Consider the following 15,945-nt stretch of genomic DNA (forward strand, 5'->3'; position numbering starts at 1 on the left):
TCCCATCCTGATAGCGCTCGGAGAGGTTCTCCCACACCTTCTCTTTGATGGTTGCCACAAACGTATCTTCATGCTTCACAGTGAAGTGCTCTTCCAGTTTTTGAGGATGGGTTTGATCTGTCCACAGGTGGCATTCTTTTCACATGACACACAGTGTGGATGTATGGATGATTCTCATGAACTGGACAAACTCCTCAGGCTTAAGGAAGTGCTCGTCCTTCAGACGGTCCAGGTTGTCCTTGGACATTGATTTTCGTAATCGTGGGTTCAACGCTGCTGCTTGGATCGCTGGATACTGCTCCATGAATCTCTCTATCATTAGATAGTTCCATCTGGTCTTGACATCAAGGATGAGTGTGTTGCAGAAGGCCTGAACAACAAAAAACATACATTTAATTACCGCATACTTGAATATTGAATTAAATTGTTAAATGTGGGAATTTCAAAATAATACTTTAATAGATTGAACTGGCTTTTTATCAAGGAGCTGCTGCTTTTCCTTCAAGACTGTTTTGGACATCGAGGATCTCTTGAACCACACAACCACTGCTTTGATTCGGGCTGCCCATTTATCAATTGAAGAATTTTTGTAGATTCTCTGTGCTGCCAGATTCATTGTGTGTGCAAAGCATCCTATTTTTAGGATGTGTAGCCTCTTGATGGCAATATCCATATTGCTAGCATTATCAACAGTCACAGCTATAATCTTGCTCGGCTCTGTCTCAAACTCTTCCAGAATGTCTGAGATCTCCTCTGCCACTACTTCGCCAGTTTGCAATTTGTACACTGCCCTGGTGTGGAGGATCTTCTGTTTTACACTGCCCTGGCTTGTGTAGTGCACTTTAACAGTGAGATAGTGGTCCTCACAGAGGCTGGGCCACCCATCTGATGTGATGGCCAGCTTCGGCACGTCCTTCAGCTCAGCGATCACATTGGCGATCACAATTTTGGCCCATTCCTCCTGACAGAGCTGATGTAACTGAGTCAGGTTTGTAGGCCTCCTTGCTCGCACATGCTTTTTCAGTTCTGCCCACAGAGTTTCTATAGGATGGAGGTCAGGGCTTTGTGATGGCCACTCCAATATCTTGACGTTGTTGTCCTTAAGCCATTTTGCCACAACTTTGGAAGTATGCTTGGGGTCATTGTCCATTTGGAAGACCCATTTGCGACCAAGCTTTAACTTCTAGACTGATGTCTTGAGATGTTGCTTCAATATATCCACATAATTTTCCTACCTCATGATGCCATCTATTTTGTGAAGTGCACCAGTCCCTCCTGCAGCAAAGCACCCCCACAACATGATGCTGCCACCCCCGTGCTTCACGGTTGGGATGGTGTTCTTCGGCTTGCAAGCCTCCCCCTTTTCCTCTAAACATAACGATGGTCATTATGGCCAAACAGTTCTATTTTTGTTTCATCAGACCAGAGGACATTTCTCCAAAAAGTACGATCTTTGTCTCCATGTGCAGTTGCAAACCGTAGTCTGTCTTTTTTTAAATGACGGTTTTAGAGCAGTGGCTTCTTCCTTGCTGAGCGGCCTTTCAGGTTATGTCGATATAGGACTCATTTTACTGTGGATGTAGATACTTCTGTACCGGTTTCCTCCAGCATCTTCACAAGGTATTTTGCTCTTGTTCTGGGATTGATTTGCACTTTTCGCACCAAAGTACGTTCATCTCTAGGAGACAGAAAGCGTATCCTTCCTGAGCGGTATGATGGCTGCGTGGTCCCATGGTGTTCATACTTCCATACTATTGCTTGTAATCAAATCAAATGTATTTGTCACATACACATGGTTAGCAGATGTTAATGCGAGTGTAGCGAAATGCTTGTGCTTCTAGTTCCGACAATGCAGTAATAACCAACGAGTAATCTAACCTAACAATTCCAAAACTACTACCTTATACACACACACAAGTGTAAAGGGATAAAGAATATGTACATAAAGATGTATGAATGAGTGATGGTACAGAACGGCATAGGCAAGATGCAGTAGATGGTATCGAGTAAAGTATATACACATATGAGATGAGTAAGGGTATGTAAACAAAATGGCATAGTTTAAAGTGGCTAGTGATACATGTATTACATAAAGATGGAGTAGATGATATAGGGTACAGTATATACATATGAGATGAGTAATGTAGGGTATGTAAACATTATATTAAGTAGCATTGTTTAAAGTGGCTAGTGATATATTTTACATCATTTCCCATCAATTCCCATTATTAAAGTGGCTGGAGTTGAGTCAGTGTGTTGGCAGCAGCCACTCAATGTTAGTGGTGGCTGTTTAACAGTCTGATGGCCTTGAGATAGAAGCGGTTTTTCAGTCTCTCGGTCCCTGCTTTGATGCACCTGTACTGACCTCGCCTTCTGGATGGTAGCGGGGTGAACAGGCAGTGGCTCGGGTGGTTGTTGTCCTTGATGATCTTTATGGCCTTCCTGTGACATCGGGTGGTGTAGGTGTCCTGGAGGGCAGGGAGTTTGCCCCAGGTGATGCGTTGTGCAGACCTCACTACCCTCTGGAGAGCTTTACGGTTGTGGGTGGAGCAGTTGCCGTACCAGGCGGTGATACAGCCCGACAGGATGCTCTCGATTGTGCATCTAGAAGTTTGTGAGTGCTTTTGGTGACAAGCCGAATTTCTTCAGCCTCCTGAGGTTGAAGAGGCGCTGCTGCACCTTCTTCACCACGCTGTCTGTGTGGGTGGACCAATTCAGTTTGTCCGTAATGTGTACGCCGAGGAACTTAAAACTTACTACCCTCTCCACTACTGTCCCATCGATGTGGATAGGGGGGTGCTCCCTCTGCTGTTTCCTGAAATCCACAATCATCTCCTTTGTTTTGTTGACATTGAGTGTGAGGTTATTTTCCTGACACCAAACTCCGTGGGCCCTCACCTCCTCCATGTAGGACGTCTCGTCGTTGTTGGTCATCAAGCCTACCACTGTAGTGTCGTCAGCAAACTTGATGATTGAGTTGGAGGCGTGCATGGCCACGCAGTCATGGGTGAACAGGGAGTACAGGAGAGGGCTCAGAACGCACCCTTGTGGGGCCACAGTGTTGAGGATCAGCGGGGTGGAGATGTTGTTACCTACCCTCACCACCTGGGGGTGGCCCGTCAGGAAGTCCAGTAACCAGTTGCACATGGCGGGGTCGAGACCCAGAGTCTCGAGCTTGATGACGAGCTTGGAGGGTACTATGGTGTTAAATGCTGAGCTGTAGTCGATGAACAGCATTCTCACATAGGTATTGCTCTTGTCCAGATGGGTTAGGGCAGTGTGCAGTGTGGTTGAGATTGCATCGTCTGTGGACCTATTTGGGCGGTAAGCAAATTGGAGTGGGTCTAGGGTATCAGGTAGGGTGGAGGTGATATGATCTTTGACTAGTCTCTCAAAGCACTTCATGATGACAGAAGTGAGTGCTACTCAGTCAGTCGTTTAGCTCAGTTACCTTAGCTTTCTTGGGAACAGGGACAATGGTGGCCCTCTTGAAGCATGTGGGAACAGCAGACTGGGATAAGGATTGATTGAATATGTCCATAAACACACCAGCCAGCTGGTCTGCGCATGCTCTGAGGACGCGGTTGGGGATGCCGTCTGGGCCTGCAGCCCTGCGAGGGTTAACACGTTTAAAAATGTTTTCCTCACGTCGGCTGCAGTGAAGGAGAGTCCGCAGGTTTTGGTTGCGGGCCGTGTCAGTGGCACTGTATTGTCCTCAAAGCGGGCAAAAAAGTTATTTAGTCTGCCTGGGGGCAGGACATCGTGGTCCATGACGGGGCTGGTTTTCTTTTTGTAGTCCGTGATTGACTGTAGACCCTTGCCACATACCTCGTGTCTGAGCTGTTGAATTGTGACTCTACTTTGTCTCTATACTGACGCTTAGCTTGTTTGATTGCCTTGCGGAGGGAATAGCTACACTGTTTGTATTCAGTCATGTTTCCGGTCACCTTTCCCTGGTTAAAAGCAGTGGTTCGCACTTTCAGCTTCACGCGAATGCTGCCATCAATCCACGGTTTCTGGTTTGGAAATGTTTTAATCGTTGCTATGGGAACGACATCATCAATGCACTTTCTGACGTATTCGTCAATGTTGTTGTTGGACGCAATGCGGAACATATCCCAATCCACGTGATCGAAGCAGTCTTGTACAGATGTATGTGGTACCTTCAGGCGTTTGGAAATTGCAGGTGTAGATGAACCAGACTTGAGGTTTACAATTTTTTTTCTGAGGTCTTGGCTGGTTTCTTTAGATTTTTCCATGATGTCAAGCAAAGAGGCACTGAGTTTGAAGGTAGGCCTTGAAATACATACACAGGTACACCTCCAATTGACTCAAATTATGTCAATTAGCCTATCAGAAGCTTCTTAAGCCATGACATAATTTTCTGGAAATTTCCAAGCTGTTTAAACGAAGTCAACTTAGCGTATGTAAACTTCTGACCCACTGGAATTGTGATACAGTGAATTAATCTGTCTGTAAACAATTGTTGGAAAAATTACATGTGGCATGCACAAAGTATATGTCCTAACTGACTTGCCAAAACAATAGTTTGTTAACAAGAAATTTGTGGAGTGGTTGAAAAACGAGAATTAATGACTCCAACCTAAGTGTATGTAAACTTCGACTTCATCTGTATTTGGGGTTGAGTGCCTTGCTCATCTCCCTACAGTAAAGAAAAATATTTTCATGTGTTGAATTATCATTATTGACTTATTGTGTTGTTGTGTATTGTGGATATACTACTATATCCCCCAAAAATAATACAACTCAATATATACTGACAGACTGTTACTTAAAGCACTTGGACTCCACTGTTGCAAAGGGGTGTCGGCCTTTCACTGTAAACTTGGTCACACTCTCCTCAGTCATCCTCCCACTAGCTGCCAGCATGAAGGGGCTTTGGGCTTGTGTTTGGCTTGGACCAGCGGTATTAGAGGGGGGAGTGGGTTGGTTCATTGTAGCTGCAACTAACAAAAAAGTAGCAAAATCTTTAAAATGGGTGATTGAATTTCTGAACTCACCAATAGCTAAACAATCAGCTGGCTAATGGTTACTTTTGATCAGGAACCCATGTTCGCATAATTGAGTTAACTCTGTGTGTGGGCTCTAGGCCGCTAGCATACATACCTAATGTAGATCAGGCAACGAGAGATTAACTACAAGCTGGGCAGTCGAAAACTGTTTCTCTGCCTGTACATGATGCACTTTCCATAGATGTTTGGACAGATTGCTCGTGCTTCCGCCCCTTACAAGCAAAAGTATTGTTGCACTTGTGGCAACAAGCATCGAATCTGGTGAAGTGTAACCACACGTTTGAACGTTTAGTTCTCTCAGCCATGGTCACTAATTAAGAGCAGGGGGCTGTGTGTGCTGTAGTGTCAGTGAGATCTCTTCTGGATTGGAAATAGCGAAAATGCATCAGACGAATGTCTTAATCTTACTGCAAATTAGATGTGCAAGATAACATTTATGTAGCAATAATAAATAGGAAATGTATTTTCTTAATTTCTCCAGTACCGAAAGCAGAACCGATAACGTTGGAGCTTAACCGTACTCCTGTTGTATAGAGAAGCAATGTGCTTAATATTAGCAAAGTTGATAAATCTAGTAGGCCTAGCCTATAGAGGGCTGATGGGATCCTCCTCTTTTTAATAGAGGTCATCACTCTGTTTTCTCACACAATTGCATACCCTATAGAAATGTTTGATTAGATTTGCATTGATGTTAGAGTGATTAGAGAGACAATAGAGTGCTGAATACCAGTCTTTTAGCAAGTTTGGTAGACTACTAATGACCATCAGCAGCATCAGAGCTTGGAGAAGCCTAATTATCATGACTAAACGGTCACGTGGAATTTGACTGCTTTCATGACTCGTGACTGCCAGTGCGGCGGTAATATGGTCACCGTAACAGCCCTTGTCATGCCTTACTTGTACAACCCAGGGACTGTTGGCGAAGGCCATAATATCCCTCTCCTCCCAGAAGAAGGCAGAGTCAGATCGTTTGATCATCTCAAACTTGCTCAGCAACTTCATGGCATACACTTTCTGAGAGGCTTTGTGTCGAACCTGGGGAAAACAAAGGAATTAAAGTGTCAGAAATAGAGACGGGAAGACATAGGGGTAGAGTCAAAACTAAGTGGTGTAGTGAATACGCAGGTCCTTAACATCTCTATGAAATACAAAAATCTCACCAGCTGAACCTCACCAAACGCCCCTCTGCCGATCACTTTCACCCTGTCAAAGTCCTCAGACCTCATCTGAAACTCCCGTATGTGCCCCATCACCTTCTCATCTGCGTGGAGGAGAGAGGATTCAGTCATCCATTACACACATCCACATGACCTATTATCAAACGTATACTTACATCTGTTTAAAAAGGTTTCTATGTTTTTGTTTTTCCGTAGGGCAGGGTAGTCCAGATCTAGAACGAAGGCATTGATAGAATCCTGTAAGAGAGAAAGAAAACGATCTCATTGGAATAGAGAAACCAACAGAAAACATGCGATCAAGCAAATATAAAGTGACAGCGTTATTTTTAGGGTGCAATTAGACTTTGTACCCAAAACAATTGGGACATTTAAGTGCCACATTGGATAACACGTTTGTCCATTTCAGTAAATGTCATTCAGGAATTGATCAAATAAAGAATTCCAGAACTTTGATTTGGTGATGTGAAATTGACATAACTCATAACAGGCTTAAAACACAGAATTGCAGGGCAATGGATTTGTCATTCTCTGACACCAACAGATCTGTGTCAACCTCTGTTGAGGTTTGTAGTTTGTTCCAAGAATAACATTACAACAAACCTTACTATAACCTCTCTGATCCTGTGTGTCTGTTCTTCCCCCTCTACTCTGCAGAAGTCAGTGTACACTGTACAGCTTGCTGCCAGTGGTTTCATCATCTCTACTCCACTTCCTAATAAAGGACGTACCTCACACAGAACTACTATTTAAGGAGAAAAAACACACGCAGACACGCTCACACCCAGACACACGCTTACACACAATCTCCCTTAGAGCACAGCAATTCAGGACATGGTCCACCCCGCCCAGTACTCTGAAGATAATGTCATTGTGTCATGAAGCCAGTCCCTCAGCATGCAATTCATTTCCTCTTTAGAGAGACAACTCTACGTAGCCCGGCTATGAGCCATGAGGGGAAAAAAGTAGTTAGGCTACACTTTTTAAATAGTGGACTGTAGAAGTTGTATTAGTTGGCATTTAGAAACATCACGGTAAAATGGCCGGTTGTGGTAATGACCAATCACTTCATTTTGGGTTAATTGAAAAATGTAAAGGTGCAATTACACAAAGCACCTGCATGCCTATGAAGTAGTCTACAGGTACCAGGAAGAGCTGCATTTACTTCATAGACAACATAAGATTCCATTATTACCACATTTCCTATGAAATACCAGTTAAAACAGGACTGTAAACACTAAGTGTCATCCTTTCTGGGGGGAAAAAAGCAACCTACTTCTCAGGTGCAAAGCAGCATCCTGACTGCTCACTCATGTCAATACATAACTGGACATGCATTGGACAAGAGCCATTCATGCCCCTCCCCCATTGCAAAAACTGGAAATACTTTGAGTGTGAATGTCCATTCCATGCGTGTTTGTGGGCAACACCTGGGGAAATTCAGAACCCTTCTTTCAGACTAGTGTGTGTTCAGTGTCTGTATGCGTCCAGAGGTTATTGGGGGCTGAGAGGACTGAAACCTTGAGCATAATTATTATTTATTTTTTAAAGAGCCATGACCCAAACATTAAAAACGGGGTAGAAACAAAAATAGGACCCTAACGTAAACACCTAGTACTTTATATACGCAAGTAACAATCTTAATTTCATCATAACTCCTAGAGATAGTGTATTAAACTATAGAGACACAAATAGATTAACTCTCAGGAATAGGTATGAACTCTTCAGACAGTGATGCTAAGGCAGGGACACTGACTGACTCACTGCTGCTATCTTATCGGTCTGAACCATATCTGAACTACAGTGAAAAAAAACACTGCTGCTTGGGAGCACACTGCAAACCTGCCAACGTATTGGGTTGCATGGCAACGTCTTAGAAACATGATTCAGTGGGTGACGCAGTGAGAACAAAGTTGGTGACAAGCGACAAGTCAATATCTACTAAACACATTTATCAATCCTATCATCTAACAAAATGTATGCACACCAGCTTGTAGAAGAATACAATGCGCATGTCAAACTTGAACATTGGAAGGAGGAGCTGAGAGAAAAGGATGAAAATAATTAAAAATAACAGTTTGTTGGTAGCAGCTGCACACCAGTCAGCAATAGCCTACTGTATTTCCAAGTTTTCATTTTATTATTGGTTGATTTCCTTGGGACTTTCCTGTTTGGCAACACAAAAATAAAACATTGAAGGGGAGAAAAAGAAGATACATTTTCATTCAGCTACATGGCCTATTCCCAAACAATGCCGTCGGGGGTACGCCAAATAAAAATGTGATTCACATTTTCAAAATGGGGCTATACATTTGCGTAATGTTTTTTTCCTTGCGGGAGTAGCCTCGTTTGACTGCCAAAATTAAACGATATTGTGTTCAGTGAAATAACAATGTCAAATACAGGTAGCCTAATCAAATAATTAACATCCAATTACATTAACCATTACTCTCTCGCGGGAATTTCACTAACGTAGCTGCTCATTCCGTTTGCACGAATATTGATAAATGCTTAAAAGAAAGTTAGGCCGTGTCTATAGAGACACATACCAGCTCAGCTGGTAGTGTTGCTACTACCAGCAGTACTACACCTGCACCAGTCAACGACAAGTTGTTCTGCTTCCACGAGCACATCCAATGCTAGCATCAGTAATTCTACATTTGTTGCTAGCTGGGACACTAACAGTTGTGAATCTGATGCAGCCGAAGAGCTACTGCCCGCTTAGCCGGGAAAGCACCGAACAGACAGGGACGTTGAACCATCGAAGAGGCGTAAATATGATGAGAACTACATTGATTTCGGGTTCACTTATATTGGGAGTAGTGCCTTTCCTCAGCCACAGTGTGTTATGTGCAAAAGTACTCACAACTCTATGAAACTGTCACTCTTCTGCAGACATTTAGAAACGAAACATGCCAATTTGAAAAATAAACCACATTAGTTTGAGTGAGAATAATATACCATTAATAAGATACCATTAATAAGAAGGGTCTAGAAGCATCTTATACGGTGAGCTACCGAGTGGCTACGACAGACAAGCTCCATTCTATGTGGAGGACTTAATTCTTCCTGCTGCCGCAGATATGGCTGGGACAATGCTGTGGGAAAAGGCCCCCCAAAAAACTACACAGACAATGCCTTCATCAAACAACAGTTTCAAGACGCATCAGTGACATGGCAGGAGATGTTTTGAAACCATTACTGCTTCGCATACAAGCCAGTGAATTCTATGCGTTACAGCTGGATGAGTCAACAGACATACCAGGAGCTGTGCCAGGCCCGCCACATGTCTGTTACATTTATGGGGGGGGGGTCAATTAAGGAAGACATCCTTTTCTGCAAACCAGGACAACAGGAGAGGATATTATTTAAGTACTGGATAGCTTTGTGACATCAAATGGACTTGGGGTCAAGATGTGTTGGTATCTGTACTGATGGTGCAAAAGCTATGACAGGGAGACATAGTGGAGTGGTAACGTGCGTGCAAGCAGTTTCTCCTGACACCACTTGAGTACACTGCAGCATCCACAGTGAGGATCTTGCTGCCGAGGGAATACCTGACAACTTCAAAGACGTATTGGACACTACAGTGAAAATGGTTAACTTTGTTAAATCAAGACCCCTGAACTCTCGTGTATTTTCTGCATTACGCAAAGATATGGCAGCGACCATGTAACACTTTTACAGCATACAGAAGTGCACTGACACTTTTTTTTTTATTGAGAGACGAGCTTAAAGTTCTTTACTGACCCTAATAATGACTTGTCTGACCGCTTGCATGATTATGAGTTTCTCACACAACTGGCCTATCTGGGTGATGATTTTTCTCACCCGAATGATTGGAGTCTAGGATTACAGGGACTCCACGCAACTAAACTCAACAAAAAATGAAACAGCAACTGCGTTTATTTTCAGCAAACTTAACATGTGTAAATATTTGTATCAACATAACGAGATTCAACAACTGAGACAAACTGAACCAGTTCCACAGACACATGACTAACAAATGGAATAATGTGTCCCTGAACAAAGGGGGGAGGGGGTCAAAATCAAAAGTAACAGTCAATGCAGCTGGTGGCCACGCCAGATATTAAGTACTGCAGTGCATCTCCGCCTCATGGACTGCACCAGATTTGCCAGTTCTTGCTTTGAGATGTTACCCCACTCTTCCACCAAGGCACCTGCAAGTTCCCAAACATTTCTGGGTGGAATGGCCCTAGCCCTCACCCTCCGATCCAACAGGTCCCAGATGTGCTCAATGGGATTGAGATCCGGGCTCTTCGCTGGCCATGGCAGAACACTGACATTCCTGTCTTGCAGGAAATCACACACAGAATGAGCAGTATGGCTGGTGGCATTGTCATGCTGGAAGGTCATGTCAGGATGAGCCTGCAGGAAGGGTACCACATGAGGCAGGAGAATGTCTTCCCTGTAACGCACAGCATTGAGATTGCCTGCAATGACAACAAGCTCAGTCCGATGATGCTGTGACACACAGCCCCAGACCATGATGGATTCTCCACAACGATCCCGCTCCAGAGTACAGGCCTCGGTGTAGCGCTCTTTCCTTCGACGATAAACGAGAATCCGACCATCACCCCTGGTGAGACAAAACCGCAACTCGTTAGTGAAGAGCACTTTTTGCCAGTCCTGTCTGGTCCAGCGACGGTGGGTTTGTGCCCATAGGCAACGTGGTTGCCGGTGATATATTGCAGTATCTCACCAGACAACAGCCCTACAAGCCCTCAGTCCTGCCTCTCTCAGCCCATTGCGGACAGTCAGAGCACTGATGGAGGAATTGTGCGTTCCTGGTGTAACTCAGGCAGTTGTTGTTGCCATCCTGTACCTGTCCCTGCAGGTGTGATGTTCGGCTGTACCGATCCTGTGCAGGTGTTGTTACATGTGGTCTGCCACTGCAAGGACGATCAGCTCTCTGTCTTTTCTCCCTGTAGCGCTGTCTTAGGCGTCTCACAGTACGGACATTGCAATTTATTGCCCTGGCCACATCTGCTGTCCTCATGCCTCCTTGCAGCATGCCTAAGGCACGTTCATGCAGATGAGCAGTGACCCTGGGCATCTTCCTTTTGGTGTTTTTCAGAGTTAGTGTCCTAAGTTGTCATAACTGTGACATTAAATTGTCTACCGTCTGTCAGCTGTTAGTGTCTTAACGACCGTTCCACAGGTGCATGTTCATTAATTGTTTATGATTAATTGAACAAGCACGGGAAACAGTGTTTAAACCCTTTACAATGAAGATCTGTGAAGTTATCTTTGAAAGACAGGGTCATGAAAAAGGGACGTTTATTTTTTTGTTGAGTTTATATTCGATGTGCAGGAAAAAATTGAGGCTAAGTTGGAGCTCCTCTGTCTGCATGAACAAGGACAACACACAGGTCTTTCCATCATTGTATGATTTTGTGTGTGCAAATGAACTCAAGCTTACGGACAATGTAAAATGTGATGTAGCGAATCACCTGAGTTAGCTGGGTGCGCAATTATGTAGGTACTTTCCCGAAACAGACGACACAAACTGGATTCGTTATCCCTTTCATGCCCTGCCTCCAGTCCACTTACCAATATCTGAACAAGAGACCCTCATCGAAATATCAACAAGCGTTTCTGTGAAAATTTTATTTCAAACCAGAAGCTACTGCCCTTTGCAATACAGGCACAGACTGTCTGTGGAAAATAATATAAGACCGACTCTCTCCAATACAACATTGCAGAGTAATGTGCAAATATGGTTTTATATGCAAGATGGCCAAGCGCAAAATTATTGATTATTATATTATGTGTGCCCTGGTCCTATAAGAGCTCTTTTGTCACTTCCCACGAGACAGGGTTGGGACAAACTCACACTCATTCTTATGTTTAATAAATGCATTGTGTAGTGTGTGTGTGTCAGGCCTAAAAAAAATTGAGTGTGCTGACCCTTGTGCTAGAGGGGGTATTCAGCTGAAGGTTGAATGTTTGAAGGGATACGGGACTAGAAAAAGTTTGAGAACCACTGAACTACACGAACACACCTAAGACATGGGGTGATGCAATTTACTATTATTTACTATTATGATGATTATGATCAGGTTTCATTTGAAACCTTTTCTTTGTCGGATGTTAATTATAACCAATTCTCGTTAGTTAAAGCAATAGATCTGACAGGGACCATTCCCTCTCCATCTCCCAAACCATCCTGTCCGATCCCATCTCCAGGCATGTGGAACAGAAAACAGCAGCCTCTGGACTTTAAAAGGCTTGAGCAGAAAGCAAATGTTTGGTCAAATTCCAGATGTTTAAAAATAGTTATTGGGAGAAGCAGAGCCGGAGCCTAGGCGGAGTGAGGGGTATGCCAGGCTGAGCACATAACTCTGGAGTACTGGAACAGTCAGAGCCATAGTCTCAAATAGCAAGGCCCCATATAGCAAGGCCTCATACTGTGACCCATGGAGGGAAACAGACGAGCACCACGTCTGTATTTTGTCTAACTGCTGATGGATGTCATGCCTGATATGTTTTGTTATTTAAAACATATGTTGGACGTCAGAGAAATTAAACAGATACGTTGTCGCCTTATTATTCATCAAGTATATTATGTACACTGAACTAAAATATAAACACGCAACAATTTCAAAGATATTAATGAGTTACAGTTCATGTAAGGAAATCAGTTAATTGAAATAAAATTCATTTGGGCCCTAAATCTATGGACTTCACATGACTGGAAACAGATGCATCTGTTGGTCACCGATACCTTAAAAAAAACTTTATTTTTTTAAAGTAGGGGCGTGGATCAGAAAACCAGTCAGTGTCTGGTGTGACCACCATTTGCCTCATGCAGCGCAACATCCTCCTTTGCTTAGAGTTGATCAGGCTGTTGACTGTGGCATGTTGTCCCACTCCTCTTCAATGGCTGTCCGAAGTTGCTGGATATTGGCGGGAACTGGAACACCCTGTCGGCTACGTCGATCCAGAGCATCCCAAACTTGCTCGATGGGTGACATGTCTAGGGAGTATGCAGGCCATGGAAGAACTGGGACATTTTCAGCTTCCAGGAATAGTGTACAGATCCTTGCGACATGGAGACGCACATTATCATGCAGAAACATGGTGATGGCGTCGGATGAATGGCACGACAATGGGCCTCAGGATCTCGTCACGGTATCTCTGAATTCAAATTGCCATCGATAAATTGCAATTGTGTTCGTTGTCCGTAGCTTATGCCTGCCCATACCTTAACCCCACCTCAACCATGGGGCACTATGTTCACAACGTTGACGTCAGCAAACAGTTCGCCCTCATGACGATATACTGCCATACAGATCGCTTGTCTGCCATATCCCCAGTACAGTCAAAACCGCGATTCAGCCGTGAAGAGCACACTTCCCCAGCATGCCAGTGGCCATCGAAGGTGTGCATTTGCCCACTGAAGTTGGTTACAACGACGAACTGCAGTCAGATCAAGACCCTGGTGAGGACGACGAGCACGCCAATGAGCTTCCCTGAGACGGTTTCTGACCATTTGTGCAGAAATTCTTCAGTTGTGCAAACCCACAGTTTTGTCAGCTGTCTGGTCTCAGACAATCCCGCAGGTAAAGAAGCTGGATGTGGAGGTCCTGGGCTGGCGTGGTTAGACGTGGTCTGTGACTGAGGCCGGGTAAAAGTCCTGCCAAATTATCCAAAATGACACTTATGGTAGAGAAAGGAACATTCCATTTTCTGGCAACAGCTCTGGTGGACATTCCTGCAGCTGGCAGGCCAATTGCACGGCCCCTCAAAACTTGAGACATCTGTGGCATTCTGTTGTGTAAAAAAACTGCACATTTTAGAGTGGCCTTTTATTGTTCCCAGTACAAGGTGCACCTGTGTAACAATGCTGTTTAATCAGCTTCTTGATATGTCACACCTGTCAGGTGGATGGTTAATCTTGGCAAAGGAGAAATGCTCACTAACAGGGATGTAAACAAATTAGTGCACACAACGGGAGAAGCTTTTTGTGCATATGGTACATTTCTGTGATCTTTTATTTCAGCTCATGAAACATGGGACCAACACTTTATATTTTTGTATAGTATATTTTTCCATAGGTGATTTGGCTCACTACTTTAGAAAGGAGTATGTATGTATGTGTGTGTGCATGTGAGCGTGTGCATACACAGCGTTTGTGTGTTTATACGGGAAGCTCTCTTTTCCCAGGAAGTGGTCGTGAAGTTGTGATGCTGAAGGCAGATTAATAGAATGGTACACGAGTAGGCGGAACGCTTCGCCAAAGTCCTTTCTCCTCCCATCCCTGACATGTCTTCATGCCTAAAAATAAAGTCTGACTCTTCTCCCCCACAAGATTCCGTGCTTTTAGTCGCAATATGTTTTCCCTTCTCCCTCAGATGCCACAAGCCGTGCTCATGCCCCCTATAAAGGCTACACCAAAAAAGGCAAAAAATACATCTAAGACTAACTACCTTCAGTCGTAAGGCTTAGCCCCCTGACCAACTATTACAGCATACACTGCACTACATTTACATGACAAGCAGTGTAAACTAGCTAACAACGTTCTCACAATGTTAGAACTGCATTCTGCACAGGAGCTGGGATTTCCACGGCGAATGGAGGAGAAGGAATAGGGGAGGAGAATGAGAGGCTGTCTCAAGAGAGGTGTGCATGCTTGTTTTGCTAAACTTGGCCCTGGCCACCATCACACCACCATATATGGAGTGTTTCTCCCCACTGGTACAAAGCAGCCAATGCAGCTAGCGAGCGGTCACACTTGGAGACAAATTGAACAGAAATTCAGCCTCTGAGGAGTCAGAGCAGAGCAGCAGTTCCATGTAACACTGGATTTCCCCCACGACTGGAGACAGGAGGAGCGAGAGGAAGACAGGACAGAGGGAGAACAAGAGTCAAAAGATAAATGAATGTGGAAACAAATGCAATTATTTATTTTACACTACTTATAGGCAAGTACAGAAGTTTAACTACATTTTAGCAATCTGCTGGGGTAAAGGCCTCTAACTTCTGCGCTTTGCAACAGCTTCACGGTGTTTGTCTGCCCTGGATAACACTACCATTCATCTTGGACAAAGTACAAACTTGAACAGATCAATTCAAACAATGTCTCCTATCCACAGAAACATCCTAATGATCAAATCAGTCAAGTCCTCTTGTTAGCACTAGAGTGACTCCTTACGAAACCAGGACAAAACAAATACCATGATTGTGGGGATTTTCACTAAATTGAATCCATAGATAGAATGGTCCTTTGGAGAAAAAATGGTTGACATACTGTACACTCAGTGTACAAAACATGAACACCTGCTCTTTCCATGACATAGATTGACCAAATGAATCCTAGTGAAATGATCCCCTATTGATAATAAGGATTTTTAAGCCTTGAGTAAAAGTAAATACATTTATGAATATTGGAAACACACAGATTTTGGATATGGCAAAATGTTTAATATATTGTTGAACATAAGACGCTCTACGGGCATATGAAAGGTCCAGAGTGGGATCTCAGCTACTTTAGGACTTATGATCCAATTTGTAAGGATTACCAACGGAGTGAATGTGAAAATGGTTTCAAAATGGTCACCCCCTGCTGGTAATTTGCAGGATGTGGAATGATACAAGTAAAATGCTGGCTGTGATTGGTACCATCGCCTACCATTAGGGACATCGAATGTTCAGGCTGCTGCACAGACATGACGGTGGCTCATCTAGAGCGTTCAGTTAAATTGTGTTTGAGA

General features: G+C 43.9%; 1 protein-coding gene across 2 annotated transcripts in view; it reads right to left on the bottom strand.

Annotated features, from left to right (window-relative positions):
* LOC110505685 (rho-associated protein kinase 2) overlaps positions 1 to 15,945 on the bottom strand; it is a 52,059-nt gene that overhangs the window by 19,821 nt on the left and 16,293 nt on the right. For both annotated transcript variants that reach the window (XM_021585072.2, XM_021585071.2), the window contains exons 2-4: positions 6,367 to 6,448; positions 6,194 to 6,294; positions 5,931 to 6,068 (exon numbers count right to left, since the gene is read on the bottom strand). In XM_021585072.2, coding sequence (XP_021440747.2) covers positions 5,931 to 6,068; positions 6,194 to 6,294; positions 6,367 to 6,448 — 321 coding nt within the window. The remainder of the gene's footprint in view (positions 1 to 5,930; positions 6,069 to 6,193; positions 6,295 to 6,366; positions 6,449 to 15,945) is intronic.

The sequence above is a fragment of the Oncorhynchus mykiss genome, chromosome 25 (assembly GCF_013265735.2).
Source record: "Oncorhynchus mykiss isolate Arlee chromosome 25, USDA_OmykA_1.1, whole genome shotgun sequence".
Taxonomy (NCBI): domain Eukaryota; kingdom Metazoa; phylum Chordata; class Actinopteri; order Salmoniformes; family Salmonidae; genus Oncorhynchus; species Oncorhynchus mykiss.